Consider the following 24,703-nt stretch of genomic DNA (forward strand, 5'->3'; position numbering starts at 1 on the left):
ACTCCTATTCAATAAATGGTGCTGGGATAACTGGCTATCCATATGCAGAAGAATAAAACCAGACACTTAACTTTACCATATATGAAAATTAACCTAAGATGGATTAAAAATGTAAATGTGAAACCTCAAACTATAAAAACCATACAAGAAAACTCAGGAAATATACTTCTCAATATTGGTCTGGGCAAATAATTTTTGGCTAAGTCCCCAAAAGCAACTGCAACAAAAACAAAAATTGATGAGTGAGACATAATTAAACAAAAGAGCTTCTGCACAGTAAAAGAAACTATTAATAAAGAGACAGCTTACACAATGGGAGAAAATATTCACAAACTATGCATATGCCAAGGTCTAATAGCCAGAATCTATAAGGGACTTAAATCAACAAGCAGCTCTTTTCCAGCTGGAACCATGGATGATGTAGAAGAAAATAAGATTCCCGCTGTGCCAGAAACCCTGAAGAAGAAGTGAAGAATTGTGCAGAGCTGAAGATTGAGTGCCTGAGAAAGAAGTCTTCCCCAAAGATGCTTTGAAAGGCAAGGAGGAAGCTTATCTATGAAAAAGTGAAGCACTATCACAAGGAATATGGGCAGATGTACAGAATTGAAATTTGAATGGCAAGGGTGGCAAGAAAAGCTGGCAACTTCTATGTACCTAGAGAATCCAAATTGGAGTTTGTCATCAGGATCAGAGGTATCAGTGGTGTGAGCCCAAAGGTCCAAAAGGTGTTTCAGCTTCTTCACCTTCGTCAAATCTGCAATGGAACCTTTTTGAAGCTCAGTAAGACTTCAATTGACATGCCAAAGGCTGTAAGAACCACATACTGCATAGGGGTACCCAAATCTGAAGTCAGTAAATGACTTCTACAAGCATAGTTATGGCAAAATCAGTAAGAAGCGAATTGCTTTGACAGAAAATGCTTTGATTGCTTGATCTCTTGGTAAATATGGAGGATATGATTTATGAGATCTATACTATTGGAAAATGCTTCAAATAAGCAAATACTTCCGGTGACCCTTCAAATTATTTCCTCCACAAAGTGGAATGAAGAAAAAGAGCACCTATCTTGTAGAAGGCAGAGATGCTGGCAACAGGGAGGACCAGATCAACAGGCATATTAGAAAAATGAACTAAGGTGTCTACCATGATTATTCTTCTAAGCTGGTCAGTTAATAAATAATACCTACTCTCAAACTGAAAAAAAAAAATCCACAAGAAAAAACAATCCCATACAAAAACAGACAAAAGACATGAACATACACTTCTCAAAAGGAGACATACAAGTGGCCAAGAAACATATGAAAACATGCTCTTTGTCACTAATCATTAGAGAAATGAAAATCAAAACCACAATTTGATACCATCTCAAATCAGTCAGAATGGCTATTTTTAAAAAGCCAGTAAAACAAGAGATATTGGTGAGGCTGTGGAGAGAAAAGGAACACTTACTGTTTTGGGGAATGTAAATTAGTTCAGCCACTGTGGCAAGCAGTTTGGCGGTTTCTCAAATAACTTAAAACAGAGTTACCATTCCACCCTGCAATTCCATTATTAGATATACACCCAAAAGAAACTAGATCATCATACCAAAAAGACACATGCACTTCTATGTTCATCACTGCGCTATTCAGAGTAGCAAAGACCTGGAATCAGCCTTGGTATCCATTAATGGTTGACTAGATAAAGAAAATGTGGTACATGTATACCATGGAATATTATACAGTTATAAAAAATAATCAAATCCTATTGTTTGCACCAATATAGATGAGCTGGAGGCCATAATCCTAAGGAAACTAACACAGGAACATAACACCAAAAACCACATATTCTCACTTATAAGTGGGAGCTAAACTTTGAGCACACATGGACATAAACATGGGAAAAATATACACTGCAGACTACCAGAGGAGGGAAGAATAGAGAAGGGCTTGGCTTGAAAAACTACCTCTTGGGTACTATGCATACTATCCGGATGCAATATACCTATAAAAAATCTGCACATGTACTCCCTATACCTAAAATAAAAGTTGAAGTTAAAAAATTCATATATATATATATATATATGATTAAATAAATCTGCCATATATATATGGCAGATTTATTTAATCAAAACTTCATATAACATGGAGGCTTTGGAAATGAAGGCACAAAGACTCCAGGAAAACTGACTATTTTTATGATTTGGTTCCACGAAACATGGACAACCATGCAGAAATGTGTTTGGACAAATGGGTATGACCTAATGCTAACAGAATAAGGAGGGAAGCTCAACAAGTCCTGTCTGTTCAGATTCTTCTTAGCCTCTCTATTGTAGCATTCCTTCCTCCTGGGTATGGGACAAGACCCCTGGAATGAAGGTCTTATTACCAACTATCAGACAAGGGTAAGTCAGAGAATTTCTTTATAGCTAGCTCCTAAACAGAAAGGCAGGGAAATCTTAGAGTAATGTTTCTAAGTTTTATAGCCGTTTGGAGGAAAAGGGTCTAGTTTCTATGACCTGCCTTGAGCAAGAGAAAGTCTTATTTCTATGACTCACTTTGTGGGAGAATGAAGGGTGAGAGAAGGGAGATGTTCAGAGAAACCTTGGCTCAGAAGCCGCTTCAGATGTCTTCCCATATCCTTTTGTTCAAGTATTCAGCATGTCAAAGCACTGTATTTTTGTGTAACATTTTCTGAGCCCCAAAGTGTGCATTCAAGTCATCATAAATTATGAATAGACTATCTCTTCTAAGAGATAATATTTTTTAGCTGACTTTCATTTTTTAAAATTTTAAATTCCAGAATACATGTGCATAATGTACAGGTTTGTTACATAGGTATACATGTGCCGTGGTGGTTTGGTTCACCTATCAATCCATCATATAGGTTTTAAGCACCTCATGCATTAGGTATTTGGCCTAATGCTCTCCCTCCCATTGCCCCCCAACCTATGTATAATTCCTATCCCTGTGTTCATGTGGTCTCATTGTTCAACTACCACTTATGAGTGAGAACATGTGGGTTTGGTTTTCTGTTCTGGACGGTGATGTCCAGCCTCATCCATGTCCCTGCAAAGAACATGATCTCATTCTTTTTTATGGCTGCACGGTATGCTATGGTGTATCTATGCCACATTTCTTTTTCTTTTTTTAATTATACTCTGAGTTTTGGGGTACATGTGCAGAACGTGCAGGTTTGTTACATAGGTATACACATGCCATAGTGGCTTGCTGTACCCATCAACCTGTTATCTACATTAGGTATTTCTCCTAATGCTATCCCTCCCCTAGTCCCCAAACCCCAACAGGTGCTCGTGTGTGATGCTCCCTTCCCTGTGTCCATGTGTTCCAATTGTTCAACTCCCATTTATGATTGAGAATATGCACTGTTTGATTTTCTGTTCTTGTGTTACTGTGCTGAGAATGATGGTTTCCAGCTTCACCCATTTTTTATGGCTGCATAGTATTCCATGGTGTATATGTAAAATATTTTCTTTCTCCACTCTATCATTGGTAGGCATTTAGGTTTGTTTCAAGTCTTTGCAACTTGAACAATGCCACAATAAACATACATGTGCATGTGTCTTTATAGTAGAATGATTTATAATCCTTTGGGTAAATATCCAGGAATGAAAATACTGGAACAAATGGTATTTCTCATTCTAGATCCTTGAGGAATTGCCACACTGTCTTCCACAATGGATCAACTAATTTACACTCCCACTAATGACTAATTTACACTACCACTAATGGTGTAAAAGCGATCCTATTTCTCCACATCCTTTTCAGCATCTGTTCTTTCCTAACCTTTTAATGACTGTTATTCTAATGGGCATGAGATGGTATCTCATTGTGGCTTTGATTTGCATTTCTTTAAAGACCAGTGATGATGAGCTTTTTACCTTTTCTCTTTTTTTTTATTGTACTTTAGGTTCTGGGGTACATGTGCAGATAATGCAGGATTGTTGCATAAGTACACACCTGACAATATGGTTTGCTAACTCCATACTCCTGTCACCTACATCTGGTATTTCTCCCCATGTTAACCCTCCCAAAACTCCACCCCCCGCTGTCCCTCCCTTGGCCTGACCTAAGAAACCCCAGTGTGTGATGCTCCCCTCTCTGTGTTCATGTGTTCTCATTGTTCGACACCCGCCTATGAGTGAGAACATGTGGTGTTTGATTATTTGTTCTTGTGTCAGATTGCTGAGAATGATGGTTTCCAGATTCATCCATGTCCCTACAAAGGACACTAACTCATCACTTTTTATGGCTGCATAGTATTCCATGGTGTATATGTGCCACATTTCCCTTGTCCAGTCTATTGTCAATGGACATTTTGGTTGGTTCAGGTCTTTGCTATTGTAAATAGTGCCACCATGAACATATGTGTGCAAGTGTTTTTATAACAGAATGATTTATAATCCTTTAGGTATATACCCAGTAATGGGATTGCTGGATCAAATGGAATTTCTATTTCTAGGTCCTTGAGGAAGCACCACACTGTCGTCCACAGTGGTTGAACTAGATTACACTCCCACCAACAGTGTAAAAGTGTTCCTATTTCTCCACATCCTCTCCAGCATCTATTGTCTCCAGATTTTTTTAATGATTGCCATTGTAACTGGCGTGAGGTGGTATCTCTATGTGGTTTTGATTTGGATATCTCTAATGATCAGTGACGATGAGCATTTTATCATATGTTTGTTGGCCTCATATATGTCTTCGTTTTAAAAGTGTCTGTTCATATCCTTTGCCCACGTTTGGATGGGTTTGTTTGTCTTTTCTTGTAAATCTGTTTTAGTTCTTTGTAGATTCTGGATATTAGCTCTTCGTCAGATGGGCAAATTGCAAAAGTTTTTTCCCATTCTGTCAGTTGCTGGTTCACTCTAATGATTGTTTCTTTTGCTGTACAGAAGCTCTGGAGTTCAATTAGACCTCATTTGTCTATTTTGGCTTTTGTTGCCAATGCTTTTGGTGTTTTAGTCATTAAGACCTTGCCTATGCCTATGTCCTGAATGGTTTTGCCTAGGTTTTCTTCTAGGGTTTTTATGGTGTTTGGTCTTATGCTTAAATCTTTAATCCATCTGGAGTTAATTTTAGTGTAAGGTGTCAGGAAGGGGTCCAGTTTCTGCTTTCTGCACACTGATAGCCAGTTTTCCCAACACTATTTATTAAACAGGGAATCCTTTCCCCATTGATTGTTTTTCTCAGGTTTGTCAAAGATCAGATGGTTGTAGATGTGTGGTGTTCCCTCCAGGGGCCTCTGTTCGGTTCTCTTGGTCTATATTTCTGTTTTGATACCAGTACCATGCTGTTTTGATTACTGTAGCCTTGTGGTGTAGATTGAAATCAGGTAGGATGATGCCTCCAGCATTGTTCTATTTTCTTAGGATTGTCTTGGCTATGTGGGTTCTCTTTTGGTTCCATATAAAGTTTAAGGTGGTTTTTTCCAGTTCTGTGAAGAAGGTTATTGACACCTTGATGGGGATAGCACTGAATCTATAAATTACTTTGGGCAGTATAGCCATTTTCACGATATTGATTCTTCCTAACCATGAGCATGGAATGTTTTTCCATCTGTTTGTGTCCTCTCTTATTTCCTTGAGCAATGATTTGTAGTTCTCCTTGAAGAGGTCCTTTACATCCCTTGTTAGTTGTATTCCTAGGTATTTTACTCTCTTTGTAGCATTTGTGAATGGGAGTGTGCTCATGCTTTGGCTCTCTGTTAGTCTGTTATTGGTGTATAGAAATGCTTGTGATTTCTGAACATTGATTTTGTATCCAGAGACTTTGCTGAAGTTGCTTATCAGTTTAAGGAGATTTTGGGCTGAGATGATAGGGTCTTCTAAATATACAATCATGTGGTCTGCAAACAGAGACAATTTGACTTCCTCTTTTCCTAATTGAATACTCTTTATTTTTCTTTCTTGCCTAATTGCTGTGACTAGAACTTCTAACACTATATTGAATAGGAGTGGTAAGAGAGGGCATCCTTGTCTACTGCCAGAATTCAAAGGGAATGCTTGCAGTTTTTGCCCATTCAGTATGATATTGGCTGTTGGTTTGTTGTAAATAGCTTTTATTGTTTTGAGATATGTTCTTTCCATACCTAGTTTATTGAAAGTTTTTAGCATAAAGCACAATTGAATTTTGTTAAAGGCCTTCTCTGCATCTATGGAGATGCATCATGTGATTTTTGTCTTTGGTTCTGTTTATGTGGTGGATTATGTTTATAGACTTGCGTATGTTGAACCAGCCTTGCATCACTGGAATGAAGCCTATTTGATCGTGATGGATAAGCTTTTTGATGTGCTGTTGCATTCGGTTTGCCAGTATTTTATTGAAGATTTTTGCATCTATGTTCATCATGGAGATTGGCCTGAAGTTTTCTTTTTTCTTTTTTTTGAGTCTCTGCTGGGTTTTGGTATCAGGATGATGTTGGTCTCATAAAATGATTTGGGAAGGATTCCCTCTTTTTGGATTGTTTGGAATAGTTTCAGAAGGAATGGTACCAGCTCCTCTTTGTACATCTGGTAGAATTCAGCTGTGAACCCGTCTGGACATGGACTTTTTTTGGTTGGTAGGCTATTAATTGCTGCCTCAACTTCAGCCCTTTTTATAGGTCTATTCAAGGTTTCCATTTCGTCCTGGTTTAGGATTGGGAGGGTGTAAGTGTCCAGGAATTTATCCATTTCTTCCAGGTTTACTAGTTTATGTGCATAGTTGTTTCTAATAAACTCTGATAGTAGTTTGTATTTCTGTGGAATCCGTGGTGATGTCCACTGTTTTGTTGCATCAATTTGATTCTTCTCCCTTTTCTTTTTTATTAATCTGGCAAGCAGTTTATCCATTTTGTTGATCTTTTCAAGAAACCAGCTCCTGGATTTATTGATTTTTTTGAAGGGCTTTTTTGTGTCTCTATCTCCTCCAGTTCTGCGCTGATCTTAGTTATTTCTTGTCTTCTGCTAGCTTTTGAGTTTTTTTTGATCTTGCTCCTCTAGCTCTTTCAATTTTGATGATAGGGCATCAATTTTAGATCTTTCCTCATTTCTCATGTGGGCATTTAGTGCTACAAATTTCCCTCTAGACACTGCTTTAAATGTGTCGCAGAGATTCTGGTACATTGTGTCTTCGTTCTCATTGGTTTTGAAGAACATCTTTATTTCTGCCTTCATTTCATTGTTTATCCAGTCGACATTCAGGAGGCAGTTGTTCCATTTCCATGAAGCTGTGCAGTTCTGAGTTAGTTTCTTAATTCTGAGTTCTAATTTTATTTCCCTGTGGTCTGATAGAGGGTTTGTTATGATTTCCATTCTTTTGCATTTGCTGAGGAGTGATTTACTTCCAATTATGTCATCAATTTTAGAGTAGGTGCAATTAGGTGCTGAGAAGAATGTATATTCTGTGGATTTGGGGTCGAGAGTTCTGCAGATGTCTATTAGGTCCACTTGGTCCAGATCTGAGTTCAAGTACTGGATATCCTTGTTAATTTTCTGTCTCATTGATCTGTTTAATGTTGACAGTGGAGTGTTAAAGTCTCCCACTATTATTGTGTGGGAGTCTAAGTCTCTTTGTAGGTCATTAAGAACTTGCTTTATGTACCTGGGTGCTCCTGTACTGCGTGAATATATATTTAGGATCATTATCTCTTCTTGATGCATTGATCCTTTTACCATTATGCAATGCCCTTTTTTGTCTCTTTTGATTTTTGTTGGTTTACAGTACATTTTATCGGAGACTAGGATTGTAACTTTTTTTTTTTTTGCTCTCCATTTGCTTGATAAGTCTTCCTCCATCCCTTTATTTTGAACCTATGTGTGTCCTTGCACGTGAGATGGGTTTCCTGAATACAGCACATTGATGGGTCTTGAATTTTTATCCAATTTGCCAGTCTGTGTCTTTTGATTAGGGCATTTATCCCATTTACTTTAAGGTTAATATTGTTATGTGTTAATCTGATCCGGCCATTTTGATGCTAGCTAGATGTTTTCCCTGTTAGTTGATGCATTTTTTTCATTGTGCCGGTGATCTTTACCATTTGGCATATTTTTGGAGTGGCTGGTATTGGTTGTTCCTTTCCTTGTTTAGTGCTTCTTTCAGGAGCTCTTGTAAGGCAGGCCTGGTGGTGAGGCAATCTCTCAGCAATTGCTTCTCCATAAAGGATCTTATTTCTCCTTCACTTATAAGCTTAGTTTGGCTGGATATGAAATTCTAGGTTGAAAGTTCTTTTCTGTTAGGATGTTGAATATTTGCCCCCACTCTCTTCTAGCTTGTAGGGTTTCTGCCGAGAAATCTGCCTTGAGTCTGATGGGCTTTCCTTTGTGAGTGACCTGTTTTTGTTATTGTAGCCTTGTATTATAGTTTGAAGTAAGATAGCCTGATGCCTCCAGCTTTCTTCTTTTTGCTTAGGACTGTCTGGCTATGTGGGCTCTTTTCTGGCTTCATATGAAATTTAAAGTAGTTTTTTGCAATTTTGTGAAGAAAGTTAATGGTAGCTTGATGGGGATAACACTGAATCTATAAATTACTTTGGGCAGTATGGCCATTTTCAAAATATTGATTCTTCCTATCCCTGAGTAGGAAATGTTTCTCCATTTATTTGTGTCCTTTCTTATTTCCTTGAGCAGTGGTTTATAGTTCTCCTTGAAGAGGTCCTTCACATCCCTTGTTAGTTGTATTCCTAGGTATTTTATTCTCTTTGCAGCAATTGTGAATGGGAGGTCACTTATGATTTGGCTTTCTGTTTGTCTGTTATTGGTATATAGGAATGCTTGTGATTTTTACACATTGACTTTGTATCCTGGGACTTTGCTGAAGCTGCTTATGAGCTTTAGGGGACTTTGGGCTAGGAAGATGGAGTTTTCCAAATTTACAAGCATGTGTTCTGCAAACAGAGACAATTTGACTTCCTCTTTTCCTAACGGAATACTCTTTATTTCTTTCCACTGCCTGACTGCTCTGGCCAGAACTTCCAATACTATGTTGAATAGGAGTCGTGAAAGAGGGCATCCTTGTCTTGTGCCAGTTTTCAGAGAAAATGCTTCCAGTTTTTGCCCAGTCAGTATGATATTGGCTGTGGGTTTGTCATAAATAGGTCTTACAATTTGGAGATAGGTTCCATCCATGCCTAGTTTGTTTATTGGGAGTTTTTAGCATAAAGGCTATTAGATTTCGTCGAAGGTCTTTTCTGCATCTATTGAGATAATCGTGGTTTTTGTCATTGGTTCTGTTTATGTGATGGAGCTGAGAAACCCAGCCTGCAAACTTCATGAAGCATACACAAGTATCAACAGCAGAATCAATCAAGCTGAAGAAATACTATCAGAGATTGAAGATGAACTCAATAAAATAAAGTGAGAAGACAAAATTTAAAAAAAAAGAGAGAGAGAAAAAAATGAACAAAGCTACAAATAAATAAATACTGGATTATGTGAAAAGACCAAATCTACATTTGATTGGTGTACCTCAAGTCATGAGGAGAATGGAACCAAGTTGGAAAACACTCTTCAGGTCATTATCCAGGAGAACTTCTCTAACCCAGCAAGGTAGGCCAACATTCAAATTCAGGAAATATGGAGAATGCCACAAAGATACTCCTTGAGAAGGGCAACCCCAAGACAAATAATCATCAGATTTACCAAGTTGAAATGAAGAAAAAAATGTTAAGGGGCAGCCAGAGGGAAAGGTCAGGTTACCCACAAAGGGAAGGCCCACAGACTAACAGCAGATCTCTCAGCAGAAATCATAAAGGCCAGAAGAGAGTGAGGGCCAACATTCAACATTCTTAAAGAAAACAATTTTCAACCCAGAATTTCATATCCAGCAAAACTAAGCTTCATAAGTGAAGGAGAAATAAAAGTCTTTACAGACAAGCAAATGCTAAGAGATTCTGTCACCACCAGGCCTGCCCCTTATGAGGGCTCCTGAAGGAAGCAATAAACATGGAAATGAACAATCAGTATCAGCCACTGCCAAAACAGACCAAATTGTAAAGACCATCGGCACTATCAATAAACTGCATCAACTAACAGGCAAAATAACCATCTAGCATCATAATGACAGGGTCCAATTCACACATAACAATATTAACCTTAAATGTAAAGGGGCTAAATGCTCCAATTAAAAGACATAGGCTGGCAAATTGGATAAAGAGTCAAGACCCATCAGTGTGCTGTATTCAGGAGACCCATCTCACATGCAAAGACACACATAGACTCAAAATAAAGGGATGGAGGAATATTTACCAAGCAAATGGAAAGCAAAAAAAAAGCAGAAGTTGCAATCCTAGCCTCTGATAAAATGGACTTTAAACCAACAAAGATCAAAAGAGACAAAAAAGGGCATTACATAATGGTAAAGGGATCAATGCAACAAGAAGAGATAACCATCCTAAATATATCTGCACCCAATACAGGAGCACCCAGATTCACACAGCAAGTTCTTACAGACCTACAAAGACTTAGACTCCCACACAATAATGGTGGGAGATTTTTAACACCCCATTATCAATATTAGACAGAAAATTAATAAGGCTATCCAGGACTTGAACTCAGCTCTGGATCAAGTGGGCCTAATAGACAACTACAGAAATCTCCACCCCAAATCAACAGAATATACATTATTCTCAGCACCATATCACATTTATTCTAAAATTGACCACAAAACTGGAAGTAAAACACTCCTCAGCAAATGCCAAAGAATGGAAATCAAAACAAACAGTTTCTCAGACCACAGTGCAATCAAATTAGAACTCAGGATTAAGAAACTCACTCAAAATCACACAACTACATTGAAACTGAACAACCTGATCCTGAATGACTGCTGGGTAAATAATGAATTTAAGGCAGAAATAAAGATGTTCTTTGAAACCAGTGAAAACAAAGAAACAACATACCAGAATCTCTGGGACACACTTAAAGCAGTGTATAGAGGGAAATCTATAGCACTAACTGCCCACTAGACAAAGCAGGAAAGATCTAAAATTGACACCCTAACATCACAATTAAAAAAACTAGAGAAGTGAAAGTAAACAAATTCAAAAGCTAGCAGAAGGCAAGAAATAGATAAGAGCAGAACTGAAAGAGATAGAGACACGAAAAATCCTTTGAAAAATCAGTGAATCCAGGAGCTGAATTTTTGAAAAGACCAACAAAATAGACTACTAGCCAGACTAATAATGAAGAAAAAGGAAAATAATCAAATAGACGCAATTAAAAATGCTAAAGGGGATATCGCCATCAATCCCACAGAAATACAAACTACCATCAGAGAATAATATAAACACCTCTACACAAATAAACTAGAAAATCTAGAAGAAATGGATAAATTTCTGGACACATACACCCTCCGAAGACTAAACAAGAAAGAAGTCAAATCCCTGAATAGACCAATAACAAGTTCTGAAATTGAAGCAGTAATTAATAGCCTACTAACCAAAAGAAGTCCAGACCAGATGAATTCACAGTCACATTTCACCAGAGGTACAAAGAGGAGCTGGTACCATTCCTTCTGAAACAATTCCAAACAATAGAAAAAGAGGGAATCCTTCCTAATTCATTTTATGAGGCCAGCATCATCCTGATACCAAAACCTGGCAATAGACACAGCAAAAAAAGGACATATCAGGCCAACATCCCTGATTAACATTGATGCAAAAATCCTCAATAAAATACTGGCAAACCAAATCCAGCAGCACATCAAAAAGCTTATCCACTACAATCAAGTTTGCTTCATCCTTGGGATACAAGGTTGGTTCAATATATGCAAATCAATAAATACAAAAAGTCCTACATATTTTTTACTTCTTTTCTAGACTCTATGCCATTAATCTTTTCATTTATTCCAATGTTTTAAAACATTAGCATTACAACGTACTATTTTCTAAAAATTTCTTGGCTACTCTCACATATTCTTATAAATAAATTTTAAAATCAAGTTGTCACATTCCATCTTAAAAAAACTCCTTTGGTGTTCAGATTAGAAGTGTATTACCAATGGTGGGGCAACCAAATATTATGTTTCTCCTGATATGATGAAAGAAAGTACACAACATTTGGGAAGCTCTTCTGCAGGAATATTGTATGCATCTCTATTTATTCAGCTCCAGTTTTATGAACTTCAGTAAAGCTTTACTATTTTATTTATTTAGATTTCATATCTTTCTGGTTAAATTTATTTTAATTTTAGGTGAAATAATTTGAAAATGCCTATGTGTAGACATACACTCTTTGAAATTGAAATGATAAAGACCATAAAATCATCCAAGCAAGAAAAAAAAAAAAAAATATATATATATATATATATGGAGACAAAAGTCAAATTTTCCTCTATAATATCAAATGCAAGACAACTAAGAATAACAAAATTTACTGGAAAATGACTGTGACCACAAAATTTTATACCAAGCTAAGTTGTCATTTATATGTGAGGAAAACCGAAAGCTATTCTCAAATATTCATGAACTCATACAATAATGCATTCAATTATCCACTTTTAATAATATCTTCCAGACATACAGACTTAAAAAATAGTGAAGCAAATTCTGTAATATACATTGATATTCTTAAAACATCACAACAAATGATACTTCCAGTTATGACAGGGTGAAGAGATCAGCAAATACTCCCTCAAACAGGGAGTTTCAGCTGATACAAGCAACAGATTAGCCAGAAACTGAACAGGGAGATCCTTGACATGAAAGAGCCATAGAAGAGCTAGGTAAATTCACCACGCAGCCCTGCCTGACAGACATGCAGGTAGGAGACCAGAAGAGCCAGGCAGAAAGTGAAGGCAGACTTGTAAATGAGCTAAATCTTGAATATGCTCTCCAAGCGACATAGAAATTAATCAACAGAAGGTAGAAACCTTGTAGGCTTTAGAGAATGTGAGCGCAATTTCTGCTCAAATTATTAGTGACCAGTAACCTACAGAGACACAAGGCAACCCCTAGAAAGCCAAAGTAAATATAAGAACAAAAAAACTCAGCAGAGACATTAATAGCTGGACATCACAGGGCAAATAGATTGCTCTGAATAAATACAGGCAGGTTTCTAAAAACAAAAGAAAAAGCAAAAAAATGACACACACACACACACACCATAATGGGAAAAAAAATAAAAATCCAGAGTTGCTAAATACATTATCTAAATATCCAACTTTCAACAACAATAACAAATTATAAGACATTCAAAGAAACACTCAGAAAGAAAAAAAAAAAAAAACTAACTGAGTGGGTCTACATGTTCGATTTAAATAGACAAAGACTTCAAAGCTGCTATTATGAATATGCTCAAAAGAATTTTTTTAAAATACTTTGTTCAAGAAGTTCAAGGAAAATATGAGGATAATGACTGAACAATTAGGAAACCTGCAAGAGAGTAGAAACTTAAAAATATATATATACCTAAAAGGAAATTCTAAATTTGAAGACTATAACCATTGGAATGAAAAATTCATTAAATGGGCTCAGCAGCAAATTGGGGATGCCAGAAGAAAAAATCAGTAAGCTAGAGGACATATCAAAGGAAACTATTCAATATTAAGTAGAGGGAGAAAAAAGATTGAAGAAAAATGAACCGTTTCAGAGACAACATAAATTATATTAACATACTGTGAAGGAAGTCCCAAAAGGAGATCAAAGAGAAATGGAACAGAAAAAAATATTAGAAGAAACAGGGGCTGAAAAGGTCTACAAAACAATTATAAAAACTCAATATTGAAAAAGCTCAAGAAACCCCAAGTAAGATAAACATTGAGAAATCTAAACCCAGTATCGTAGTCAAACTTTGAAAGACAAAGGCAAAGATAAACTTTTGAAAGCAAGATAAAATCTATTAATTACACACAGAAGAATAACAATATAATTAAAGGCTGGTTTCTAGTTGGAAACAGTAAAGAACAGAAGGCAACAGAATGACATATTCAAAATACAAGGTGAAAAAACAACTTGTCTACCAAAGTTTCTAAATCCACCAAAAGTATATTACAAATGTGAGGGCGTAATAAAGATATGCCAGATAAATTATTAAAATAATAATTAGAAGAATTTTATCAAATAAAAAACATTTGTTCTTCAAAAGACATCATTAAGAAAATTTTAAAAACAAGCTACAGACTAGGAAAAAAAAATATTTTTTGCAAATCACTTACCTAATAAAGGACTTCTACCCAGAATATATAAAGAATTCTGACAACTTAATAATAAAAATGAATAATCCCATTAAAAAATGGGCAGAGGAACTGAATAGACATTTCACAATATATAAATGGCTAATACACACATGAAAAGACACAGAGCATCACTAGTCATCAGGAAATATAGGCTAGGCACACTGGTTCATGCCTGTAATTTCATCACTTTGGGAGTCCAAGACAGGAAGATTGTTTGATGCCAGAAATTTAAGACCAACCTGAGCAACATAGTGAGTTTTTTTAATTAGTCAGGCATGGTGACAAGCACCTGTAATCCCAGTTACTTAGGATGCTGAGGTGAGAGGATCACTTGAGCCCAGGAGTTTGAGGCTATAGTGGGGTATGATTGAACCACTGAACTCAAGCCTAGACAAAAGAGTGAGACTCTGTCTCAAAAAAAAAAAAAAAAACAAAACCCAAAACATGAAAAGATAACAAGTGTTGGTAAGAATGTGGAGAAAAGGAAACCTCTGTACACTGCTGGTGAAAATATAAATTGATATATTATATAATGGAAAATATAAATTTTCCACTATGGAAGACAGTATGGATTGGATATTCCTCTAAAAACTGAAGGTAGAACTATCATATGATCCAATAATCCTATTTCTGGGTATATATACAAAGGGTTTGAATTATGTATATCAAATAAATAGCTGCTCTCTCATATTCATGATAATGCTGCAATAAACATGGAATCACTGCAATAAGTTATAGACTCAGCCTAACTGTCTATCAACCTAAGTGTCCCTCAATCAATGGACACCAAGAAAATGTGGCATACATACACAACAGAAACAATTAGCCATTTAAAAGATGGAAATTATGTCATTTGGAACACCATGGGTAAACCTGGAAGTCATTAGTATAAATGAAATAAGCCAGGAATGGAAAGACAAATTTTGCATAAAATCTAAAACAATTGAACTCAGGGAAGGATAGAGCAGACTGGTGGTTACCAAAGGCTGCAGAGTGGGCATAATGAGGAGATGTAAGTCAAAGGGTACAATGTTTAAGTTACACAGCAGAAATAATAAATATTTGAGGCTTGGATATGTTAATTAATTTCATTAATTAATTTCAATCGTGTGTGTGTGTGTGTGTGTGTGTGTGTGTAAAATATACCATCAATTGTACCCCGTAAGTATATACAGTTATCATTTGTTAATATCCAATTAAAAAAACACAAAGTGAACAATTCAGTGAAAAAAAGTATATCAAAATTGTGCTGCTCTGGGGAAGTGAGGTTTTAGCTGTAAACCTACTCATCCTGGGATTTTCTTCTCTATCACTCATGTCCAGTGATACATTGTTGAGGTCCATCTGATGAAAAGCTTTGCCAATTTCTGATCCATATTTCTTATAGAAACATGAAAAAGAAGCATCCAGCTAGGAAAAGAAACATCCAGCCTTGGAAAGTGAAAGTCACTATAAATGCATAATTCTGCAAAGAACTTAAACAAATTTACAATAAATAAACAACCCCATCAAAAAGTGGGTGAAGGACATGAACAGACACTTCTTAAAAGAAGACATTTACATGGCCGACAAACATATGGAAAAAAGCTCATCATCACTGGTCATTAGAGAAATGCAAATCCAAACCATAATAAGATATCATCTTATGCCAGTTAGAATGGCAATCATTAAAAAGTCAGGAAACAACAGATGCTGGAGAGGACATGGAGAAATAGGATCGCTTTTACACTGTTGGTGGGAGTGTAAATTAGTTCAACCATTGTGGAAGACAATGTGGCGATTCCTCTAGGATCTAGAACCAGAAATACCATTTGACCCAGCAATCCCATTACTGAGTATATACCCAAAGGATTATAAATCATTCTACTATAAATACACATGCACACATTTATTACGGCACTATTCACAATAGCAAAGACTTGGAACCAACCCAAATGCCCATCAATGATAGACTGAATAAAGAAAATGTGGCACATATAAACCATGGAATACTATGTAGCCATAAAAAAGATGAGTTCATGTCCTTTGCAGGGGCATGGATGAAGCTGGAAATTATCATTCTCAGCAAACTAACACAAGAACAGAAAACCAAACACCACATGTTTTAACTCATACGTGGGAGTTCAACAATATGAACACATGGACACAGGGAGGGGAACATCACATATCAGGGCCTGTCAGGGGTTAAGAGGCTACGGGAGGGATAGCATTAGGAGAAATACCCAATGTAGATGGCAGGTTGATGGGTGCAGCGAACCACCATGGCATGTGTATATCTATGTAACAAAGCTGCACATTCTGCATATGTACCCCAGAACTTAAAGCACAATAAAAATAAAAAATAAAAAAAAGAAAACTGACTTCTCACTGTATAGAAGAAAAGGCCAAGACAAAAGTGTGACATTTAAAAAATAAGCAAAACACTGTCAACTTAGAATTCTATAGCTAGTAAGATAACCTACAAAAATGAAGGTGAAATAAAGACATCTTTATATGAACAAATACAGAGAGGATTCATCTTGAAAAAGCACACACTTCATGCCAAAGAAGTTCTCTGGTGAAGAGAAATAACAACAGATGGAAATTCAAGCATATAAAGAGAAATAAAGAGGACTGGAAATGATAAATATATAGATAGTTTTAACAGATGATATTTTCCATCTTTTATTAATTTCTTGAAAAAAATCAAACTGGCTGTATATACTTAAAACTATTAAACTGTACACTTAAAATAGTTATAATCATAAATTTTATAATGTATTTTACTACAATAAAAATTGATAGTTTAATGAAAAATTATATTGTGGGGATTTTTATATACATAAATGTAAAATACATGGCAACAGTATAAAAAATGATGGGTGGGAAGTTAAATAAAATTATATTGTTGCAAAATTTTTTCATTTTATGAAAGTAGTATAATATTAACCTTAAGTAGGTTGTGATAAGTTAAAGACCTGTATTGTAATCTCTAGTGTAACTACTAAAAAACAGTATAAAAAGTTATAGCTAAAAAGCCTTTAGAATAAATAAAATAACACAGTTAAAGATTTGATTAGCCCAAAATAAAGCAGGAAATTAAAACATACAAGAAAAACAAAACAGGATAAATAGAAAACAAACAAAACAGTAGACTCACTTCCAGTCATGTTGGTACTAGACAAGCCCTCCTGACATAAGCAATAATAAACTTGAACAAACTATTTGAGGAAACCATTTTCAGGCAGTGGACAATAGATTGGTCATGACTACAACCCTTGAAAGAAAGGAAACTAACGATGTGAGCCCATGATCATCTAGATCTGACTGGGCACAATTTCATGAATTAAGTACAGAGAGTTTCAGTCTTAGCACATCAAAGTGATCCCACTGAGCTTAGGCAGCAGAAATCAGAGTTCAGGCTGGTGAAAGTCACTGGTAATCTACAAGGCATGACATCAGAGAAAACGTAGCTATGCAGAGAAAGGAGACCCAGGAGTTTACATGGAAAATTGCATGTGATTCCTAAATTGATTCAGAGTTAAATAGTGCTAGGTTTGTCAGATAGCAGGTATTACAGAGTTGAGACAGGAAGAGAGATATTAGAAGAAAAGCAATGTTAGAGTAAAAGCAGAGCTCCTGGCCCTAGTAGAACAGACAGATCTTGTTAATAATGTTAATAACACTGCTGGCATTTGGTTGAGACACCAAAAGACTACACTATAGAAGTAAAAACCAAGCTCTGGTTTAGCTCTCCCCTCAATCCACACCAACAAGGTCTGAAAGCAAGTACTGAGGAGATCCACAAGAGAGACAGAGTTTGCAAGTTAAGTCCTATTAAAACAGAGGGACCTGAAGAAACACCTCAAAATCACAGATCTGTGGAAGATAATTTTTTTTTTTTTTTTTTGGCAGCAACTCCTTTCCTTTATTTCTTCCCCTTGTAAAGGGAAATTCAAGTTCAGCAGCATTCCTTTCCTGCCCCCAAGTCCTCAACTAGACAAGAGGCTGCAGGCACCAAATCTTGGGCTGGATAATGGCAAAGGCCTCAGACCCTCACTCCAGCTCTGAGCTTCTACAGCTGTTTGTACCAATGAGTCAGCATTAAATCCACCAGAAAAGAACAGCACCACCCAAAGACCAGGGGGCAGCTGGGCCTGAAGCTGTAGGGTGAACCAGAGGCAGGCTTCCGAGTGATGAGTCTTCAGACAACTGGCCACATAAATTTGGCTGGATGGAACCTCACAACAAGGTGGTCACCTCTGTTTGTTTAGAGGGATGCCAAGGATAAGGCCAGGTCAGTTATCTGAAGAAAAGCAGAACAAACAAGTCTTTCAGAGAAATGGATGCAATCAGAGTGGTATCCTGGTCACATCAAGGTCACACTCCACCTTCATGTGCCTGAGTGGTTGCTAGGTCAGCTGCAGGTCAGAGGCAGTCTTCAGAGGAGAAAGGGAGACATCCGGGAACTTCAAGCCACACAAGCTTGTCTCTTGGAAGACTTCCGGGAAGGAAAGCTCACTCTCGGGGTCGGCTGACCATGACTTCACCCAGGGCCTCCAACACCTCCCGCTTGTAGTCTTCGAAGTCACCATCAATCTGGCTAACACTCTGCTCCTCCACCACCCACAGCTGGCAGTTGGTTTCTGTGATGAGTCGGGCATCATGGCTGACAACGATCACAGCACCCTTGTATTCATTGATGGCCTCCCCCAGAGCATCAATAGACTCTATGTCCAGGTTATTGGTTGGCTCGTCCAAGATGAGGACATCCGGCTCCCGACAGGCCAGCTCGGCAAACACAACTCGGGCTTTCTGACCACCAGAGAGTTTGCAGATCTGGATGGTGTGGGCGTGACTCTCCAGGCCAAAGCGGCCCAGGCACTTGCGGGCATCCTGGTAGGGCAGGTTGAAGCCCCGCTGCAGGTACTCAGTGGGCGTCTCCTCCATGCACAGCTGCTCTGCATACTGCTAGTTGAAGAAGCCAGTTTTCAGCCGGTGGTTCTTCCTCATTTCCCCGTGGGTCGGTGTCAGCTTGCCAGTCAGCAGCAGGAGTAGTGTACTCTTCCCCACACCATTAGGGCCCACAATGCAGATCCGTGAATCCATGTCGATGCCAAAATCCAGGTTCTTAAAGAGCGGTTTCTGCCCCTCATAGCCAAATGTCACACCATGCAGACCCAGGATAGGGGGGCTGAGTGGTGGGGGATCCGGAAAAGTGAAGAGCACAGTGTACTCCTTAGGGCACTTCAGGAGCTCAGGGGCTTCCTGGGATTCCTCATCCTGGTTTTTCCGTCGGCATTTCTGCTGCTTCCGAGTCAGGGCTTCCTTCGTTTGCTTTTCTGCCTGCTTGGTGGACTTTCTGCCTGCCTTCAGCTCCTTCAGCTTTTTCTCTTGCTTCTCATACTGCTTCAATAGTTCTTTCTGCTTCTGCTGGTACACCTTTTTGAAGGTCATGTAATTGCCCCTATAGTAATGGAGCCGCTGGGCATCGAGGTGGATGATATCAGCAATGTCATCCAGTGGAAGTACAGACAGAATATATAGTATATATATATATATATATATATATATATATACTTACTATACTGGATGCAGTATAGTGCCAAAGTGTGTGAGTCCATCAGCAAGTCTGTCCTGGCCTTAGCTGTTGCAGGAGGCGTGGTCAACTCTGCCTTATATCACGTGGATGCTGGGCACAGAGCTGTCATCTTCAACCGATTCCCTGGAGTTCAGTCATTGTGGTAGGGGAAGGGACTCACTTTCTCATCCCATGGGTACAGAAACCAATTATCTTTGCCGTTCCCAGCCACGTAATGTGCCAGTCATCACTGGTAGCAACGATTTACAGAAAGTCAACATCACACTGAGCATCCTCCTCCGGCCTGTCCTTGCATCTTCGCCAGCATCGGAGAGGACTATGATGAACTGGTGCTGCTGTCCATTACCAATGAGATCTTCAAGTCAGTGGTAGCTCGCTTTGATGCTGGAGAGCTAATCACACAGAGAACTGGTCTCCAGGCACATGATCAATGCCTTATGGAGGGAGCAGCCACCTTTGGGCTCATTCTGGTGGACGTGTCCTTGACACATCTGACCTTTGGGAAGGAGTTCACAGAAGCAGTGGAAGCCAAACAGATGGCTCAGCAGGAAGCAGAGAGGGCCAGATTTGTGGTGGAAAAGGCTAAGTGGCAGAAAAAGGTGGCCATTATCTCGGCTGAGGGTGACTCCAAGGTAGCCAAGCTGATCACCAACTGACTGGCTTGAGGGGGATGGTCTGAGTGAGCTTCGCAAGCTGAAAGCTATGGAGGACACAGCATACCAGCTCTCAACACTCAGAACATCACCTACCTGCTGGCAGGGCAGTCCATGCTCCTCCCGCTGCCCTGGTGAGGGATCACCCTAAGGCAACTGGGCTATAGCCCTGACAATTCGTAACACCACCTTCTTTCTGCACCCACCTCAGAAATCACTGTGAAATTTCATGATTGGCTTAAAGTGAAGGAAATAAAGGTAAAATCACTTCAGATCTCTAAAAAACAACAACAAAAAGAATTACACGAGTTAGTACATGAAAAAATTATGGGAAACTATACAGGATATAATGTTCAATAAACATTAGCGTCTATAAATTTTAAAAAAATGGTTTTTTTTTGGTTTTATGCTAACAAAGCATAAAACCAAGCCTACAAAAGTTTAAGGTGACCAGCCAGTAAATGAATTGCCTGTTAAAATAAGAATCAGTACTAGTCAGAGCAAGATAATGGAATCCAACTACTCTACATTTTTTTTTTTTTGAGACGGAGTCTGGCACTGTTACCCAGGCCAAAGTGCAGTGGCATGATCTCAGCTCACTGCAGTCTCCACCTCCTAGGTTCAAGTGATTCTCCTGCCTCAGCCTCACGAGTAGCTGGGATTACAGGTACCTACCAACATACCTGGCTAATAGTTTGTATTTTTAGTAGGAACAGGGTTTCACTATATTAGCCAGGCTGGTCTCAAACTCCTGACCTTGTGATCCACCCACCTTGGCCTCCCAAAGTGCTGGGATTACAGGCATGAGCCACCACATCCATCCTATTCTGCAATATTTTTAATTGTAATGTCAGTATTCAATTAAAAGTTCACGAGATACATAAGAAACATACACCAGCTACATATGGAAAATGTTATCTATAATCAAAAATAAATAAACCAAAAAAAGCATTTTGCTGGTCAACAGAAACCAAATTAGAAATGGTCCAGATGTTGGACTTAGCAGACAAAGACATTCGAGCAGCTATTGTAAATATGTAAAGAATTAAAAGAAAATGTAGTTTTCATAAGATAAGAGATTAAGAGTAGAGAAATGGAAACTACAAACACATACAAGGAACCAAATAAAAATACTAGAACTGGAATTAAAAACTCATTAGATGGGCTCAAAAGTAGGTTGAAGAAGAAAGAGATGTGAACTTGAAAACAAGTCAATAAAAATAATACAATTTGAAGAAGAGAGGAAATAAATTATTGAAAAAAAATAACAGCTTCATGGATATTTGGAATAATATAAAATGATCTAACATAACTGAGTCCTGAAGGAAACTGGAGCTGATAAAATATTGGAAAAAATAATGGCCAAAAATTTCCCAATTTTGATGAAAAACACCCACTGTAAACCATGAAACCGGAAGAGTGAAACTCACAAATATGTTGTCTTACTACAAAATTAAACTGAAAATTAATAATAATGAGATATCTAGATAATTTCTTAGTAGTTACAAATTAAATAACATATTTCTAAATAATACATGGGTCAGGGAAGAAATCAGAATAAAACTTAGAATGTATTTCTAACTGAATAATAGTAACATAACATATCAAAACTTGTGGGATGCAGCCAAAACAGTGTTTAAAGGAGGGAACTTACACCTTTAAATGCCTGTATTAGAGATAAGAGAAATATTTAAAATCAACTATCTAAATCTCCACCTTAACAGCTAGAGAAGGAAGAGCAAATTAAATCCAAAGTAAGTAGTAAGACAGGAACAATAAAGATCAGAGCTGAAATCAGCAAACAATAGAACAAAGTCATGAAATTCAAAGTTTTTCTTTTAAAGGATTAATAAAACTAATAAGCACCTAGCAAGAATAAGGGAAAAGATTTTAAGAACACAAATTATCAATATTGGGAATAAAAGCAGAACATCACTATAGATCCTACAGACATTAAAAGAATGATGTGGGACTACTATAAACAACTCTATGGCAATACATTTGGTAGCTTAAATGAAATGAGGAAATTCCTTAAAAAAAAAACACTACAACTTAACAAAATTAACTTAGAAGAAACAGAAGATCTGAACATTCCCCTACACATTAGACAAACTAAATATATAATAAACATTTCCCCAAAGAAAACTTCAGGTCCAATTGAGTTCACTGGTAAATTCAACCTTGAAAGAAGGCCTAACATCATTAGTTCACAAATGCTTCCTGAAAATAAAGGAGATGCTTTCACCTCATTTTATATCTTAAGCCTGATGTAATAATCTGACAAGCTGTTAATTTGACAAGAAAAAAAAGATTATAGACCAGTAGCCCAAATCTTCAACTAAGTTCTGGGAAGGGTGGTCTTTTAAAGAAATGCTGCCGAAACAATTGAATAAACATATGGGAAAAGTGAATATTAATCTCCCTAAAAATTAATTAATGTGGAATGATTCATAAACTTCAGTAAGAGCTAAAGCTATAATATATGTAGAAGAAAACAAAGGAGAAAAAAATTAGTGCCCTTGGGAGTAGACAACAATTTCTTAAATGGGACACAGAGAGCATTAACCATAAAATAAAGTTTTGATAATTTAGATTTTATCATAATTAAAACCTTCTACCCTACAAAACTGAAAACAAGTTAGAAGTTAACATGAGAAATCATATATTAATTGTAGGATATTCAAACAATGGAAAACAACTCATAAAATTTTTTAAAGTGAACTACTGATACATAACAAAGTGTATGAGTATTGAGAACATTATGTTAAGCTTAAACAAGAAACAGAAGAGTACACATGAAGTATAAGAACAGGTGAAATAATCTGTCGTGATAGGTTGCCTTTGGGAGGTGAGGATTTGCTAGAAAAGAATAATAAGTGTATTTTCTGGGTGATGGAAATCTAGATCTTGACTGAGATGGTGGTTACATAGGTATATAATTTTATCAAAACTAATCAAATTGTACATGTTTGCATTTTACCACGTATACATTTTACTTCAATTTTTTAAAATTACAATATGGGAAAAGATCTTTCAGTTCCTACCAATTTATGTAACTTTCAATCTAGATTTCAAAAAGTACCAAGTACTAAATAAAATAAAACCAAGTGACCCATGTGCCTTACCTGAACCAAATTATAGACCATAACATAGCTAAAATGAAGGATTCTAAAATCCTCCCATTTAATACTCTACAGATTAGGAAAGGTATATTCACAACTTCTATCATGAATATGCACACGAGGGCAGGCAACAGCATGGGATTTGATCTGTCACCTGCTTCTTCCCTTAACCACTCCCCAACAATGCTTAACTTCCGAGAAAAACCCACCTGACCCCTCTGGAGACCAAAAAATGCCTAGAAGCTTTCAGACCTTGCCACCATAAGTTGGGGATAACTCCAGACACAGCTTGTCAACAAGACAACAACCAGGTCCAATCCAGAAGCAGTTGTTTCCTCAGTAGCCCCATCAAGGTCATTCAAGTCAGGAAGATTGACCTTTCCCAACATTAACCCAGGATTCTAATCAAGCTGACATGGTGATGAACTTATTTTATTCAGCTTGCTGTAAAAACACATGCATGAATTCTTTCTTGCTCGCTCTCATGCTAGTCTTTCCCTCCCCTCTTCCTGTTTCTTTTCTTTTCACACATGCATAGTTATGTTGTCTTACAAGACAAGCGAACACTGACTCTTATGGGTAAAAAAAACAGATGTCTTCCAATTTTCCTTCACAGAACTGTATTTTATATTGGGTTCTTATATGGATTTACAGCCAATGAAGAGATGTTACTACATTAGCTCATGGAGGGGAATGATAAAAACTGGAAAGGAAGAGTCAGACAAGGCAAAGAGAAGCTATCCAGAAGGCTGCAATTGGAGAAGCATGACAAATGGGCAGCACAGTTTTAGAGGGTTCCGGCAGAAAGGCAGATTGCCTGACTGGGAGAGATTCTTCACAGCTGGAGCATCACACACACCATCTGGAATTTTTTAAATCTGCTTTCCCCAGGTGATCTGATTCTCAGAGTGCCAGTAGAGATGAGAAGGAGGAGGAATTGTATAGCTCAAAACAGCTTCAAATGTTCCCCAAATTAGCTAATGAAATCTTGTTTGAATCAGTTTCAGCTTCTCCAAACTGAGGCTCTAGTTTTGTGTGGTCATTTCCTCACAGGCTTGAATGTTTGGAGTTTCACCCCTAAAGGTTTCCTGTACCAAGGAACAAAACAGGATTCCCAGCATGGTGGTCAAAAATGGCACTCAAACTGTTGGATCTGATCCAAATTTCCCAATACAAGCCAACAAAGCTTCATTTTCA

At 37.5% G+C, this 24,703-nt stretch overlaps 2 protein-coding genes and 1 pseudogene across 2 annotated transcripts in view; 1 reads left to right on the top strand and 2 right to left on the bottom strand.

Annotated features, from left to right (window-relative positions):
• The window catches only part of HPSE2 (heparanase 2 (inactive)), a 732,977-nt gene that overhangs the window by 545,135 nt on the left and 163,139 nt on the right, over positions 1-24,703 (bottom strand). The window lies entirely within an intron of this gene.
• On the top strand, positions 462-20,761 carry LOC116553765 (annotated as a pseudogene).
• Positions 18,039-19,645, bottom strand: LOC116553766 (ATP-binding cassette sub-family F member 1-like). Its single transcript, XM_032281252.1, has one exon. The coding sequence runs from the start codon at positions 19,077-19,079 to the stop codon at positions 18,648-18,650; it is 432 nt and encodes a 143-aa protein (XP_032137143.1). The 5' UTR covers positions 19,080-19,645; the 3' UTR covers positions 18,039-18,647.

This window comes from Sapajus apella, unplaced genomic scaffold (assembly GCF_009761245.1).
Source record: "Sapajus apella isolate SASKATOON/1434 unplaced genomic scaffold, GSC_monkey_1.0 scaffold13, whole genome shotgun sequence".
Lineage (NCBI taxonomy): Eukaryota > Metazoa > Chordata > Mammalia > Primates > Cebidae > Sapajus > Sapajus apella.

What these genes read in the sequence shown, in the direction of transcription:
- LOC116553766 (XM_032281252.1), bottom strand. Translation starts at nt 19,079, where the DNA reads ATGGAGGAGACGCCCACTGAGTACCTGCAGCGGGGCTTCAACCTGCCC.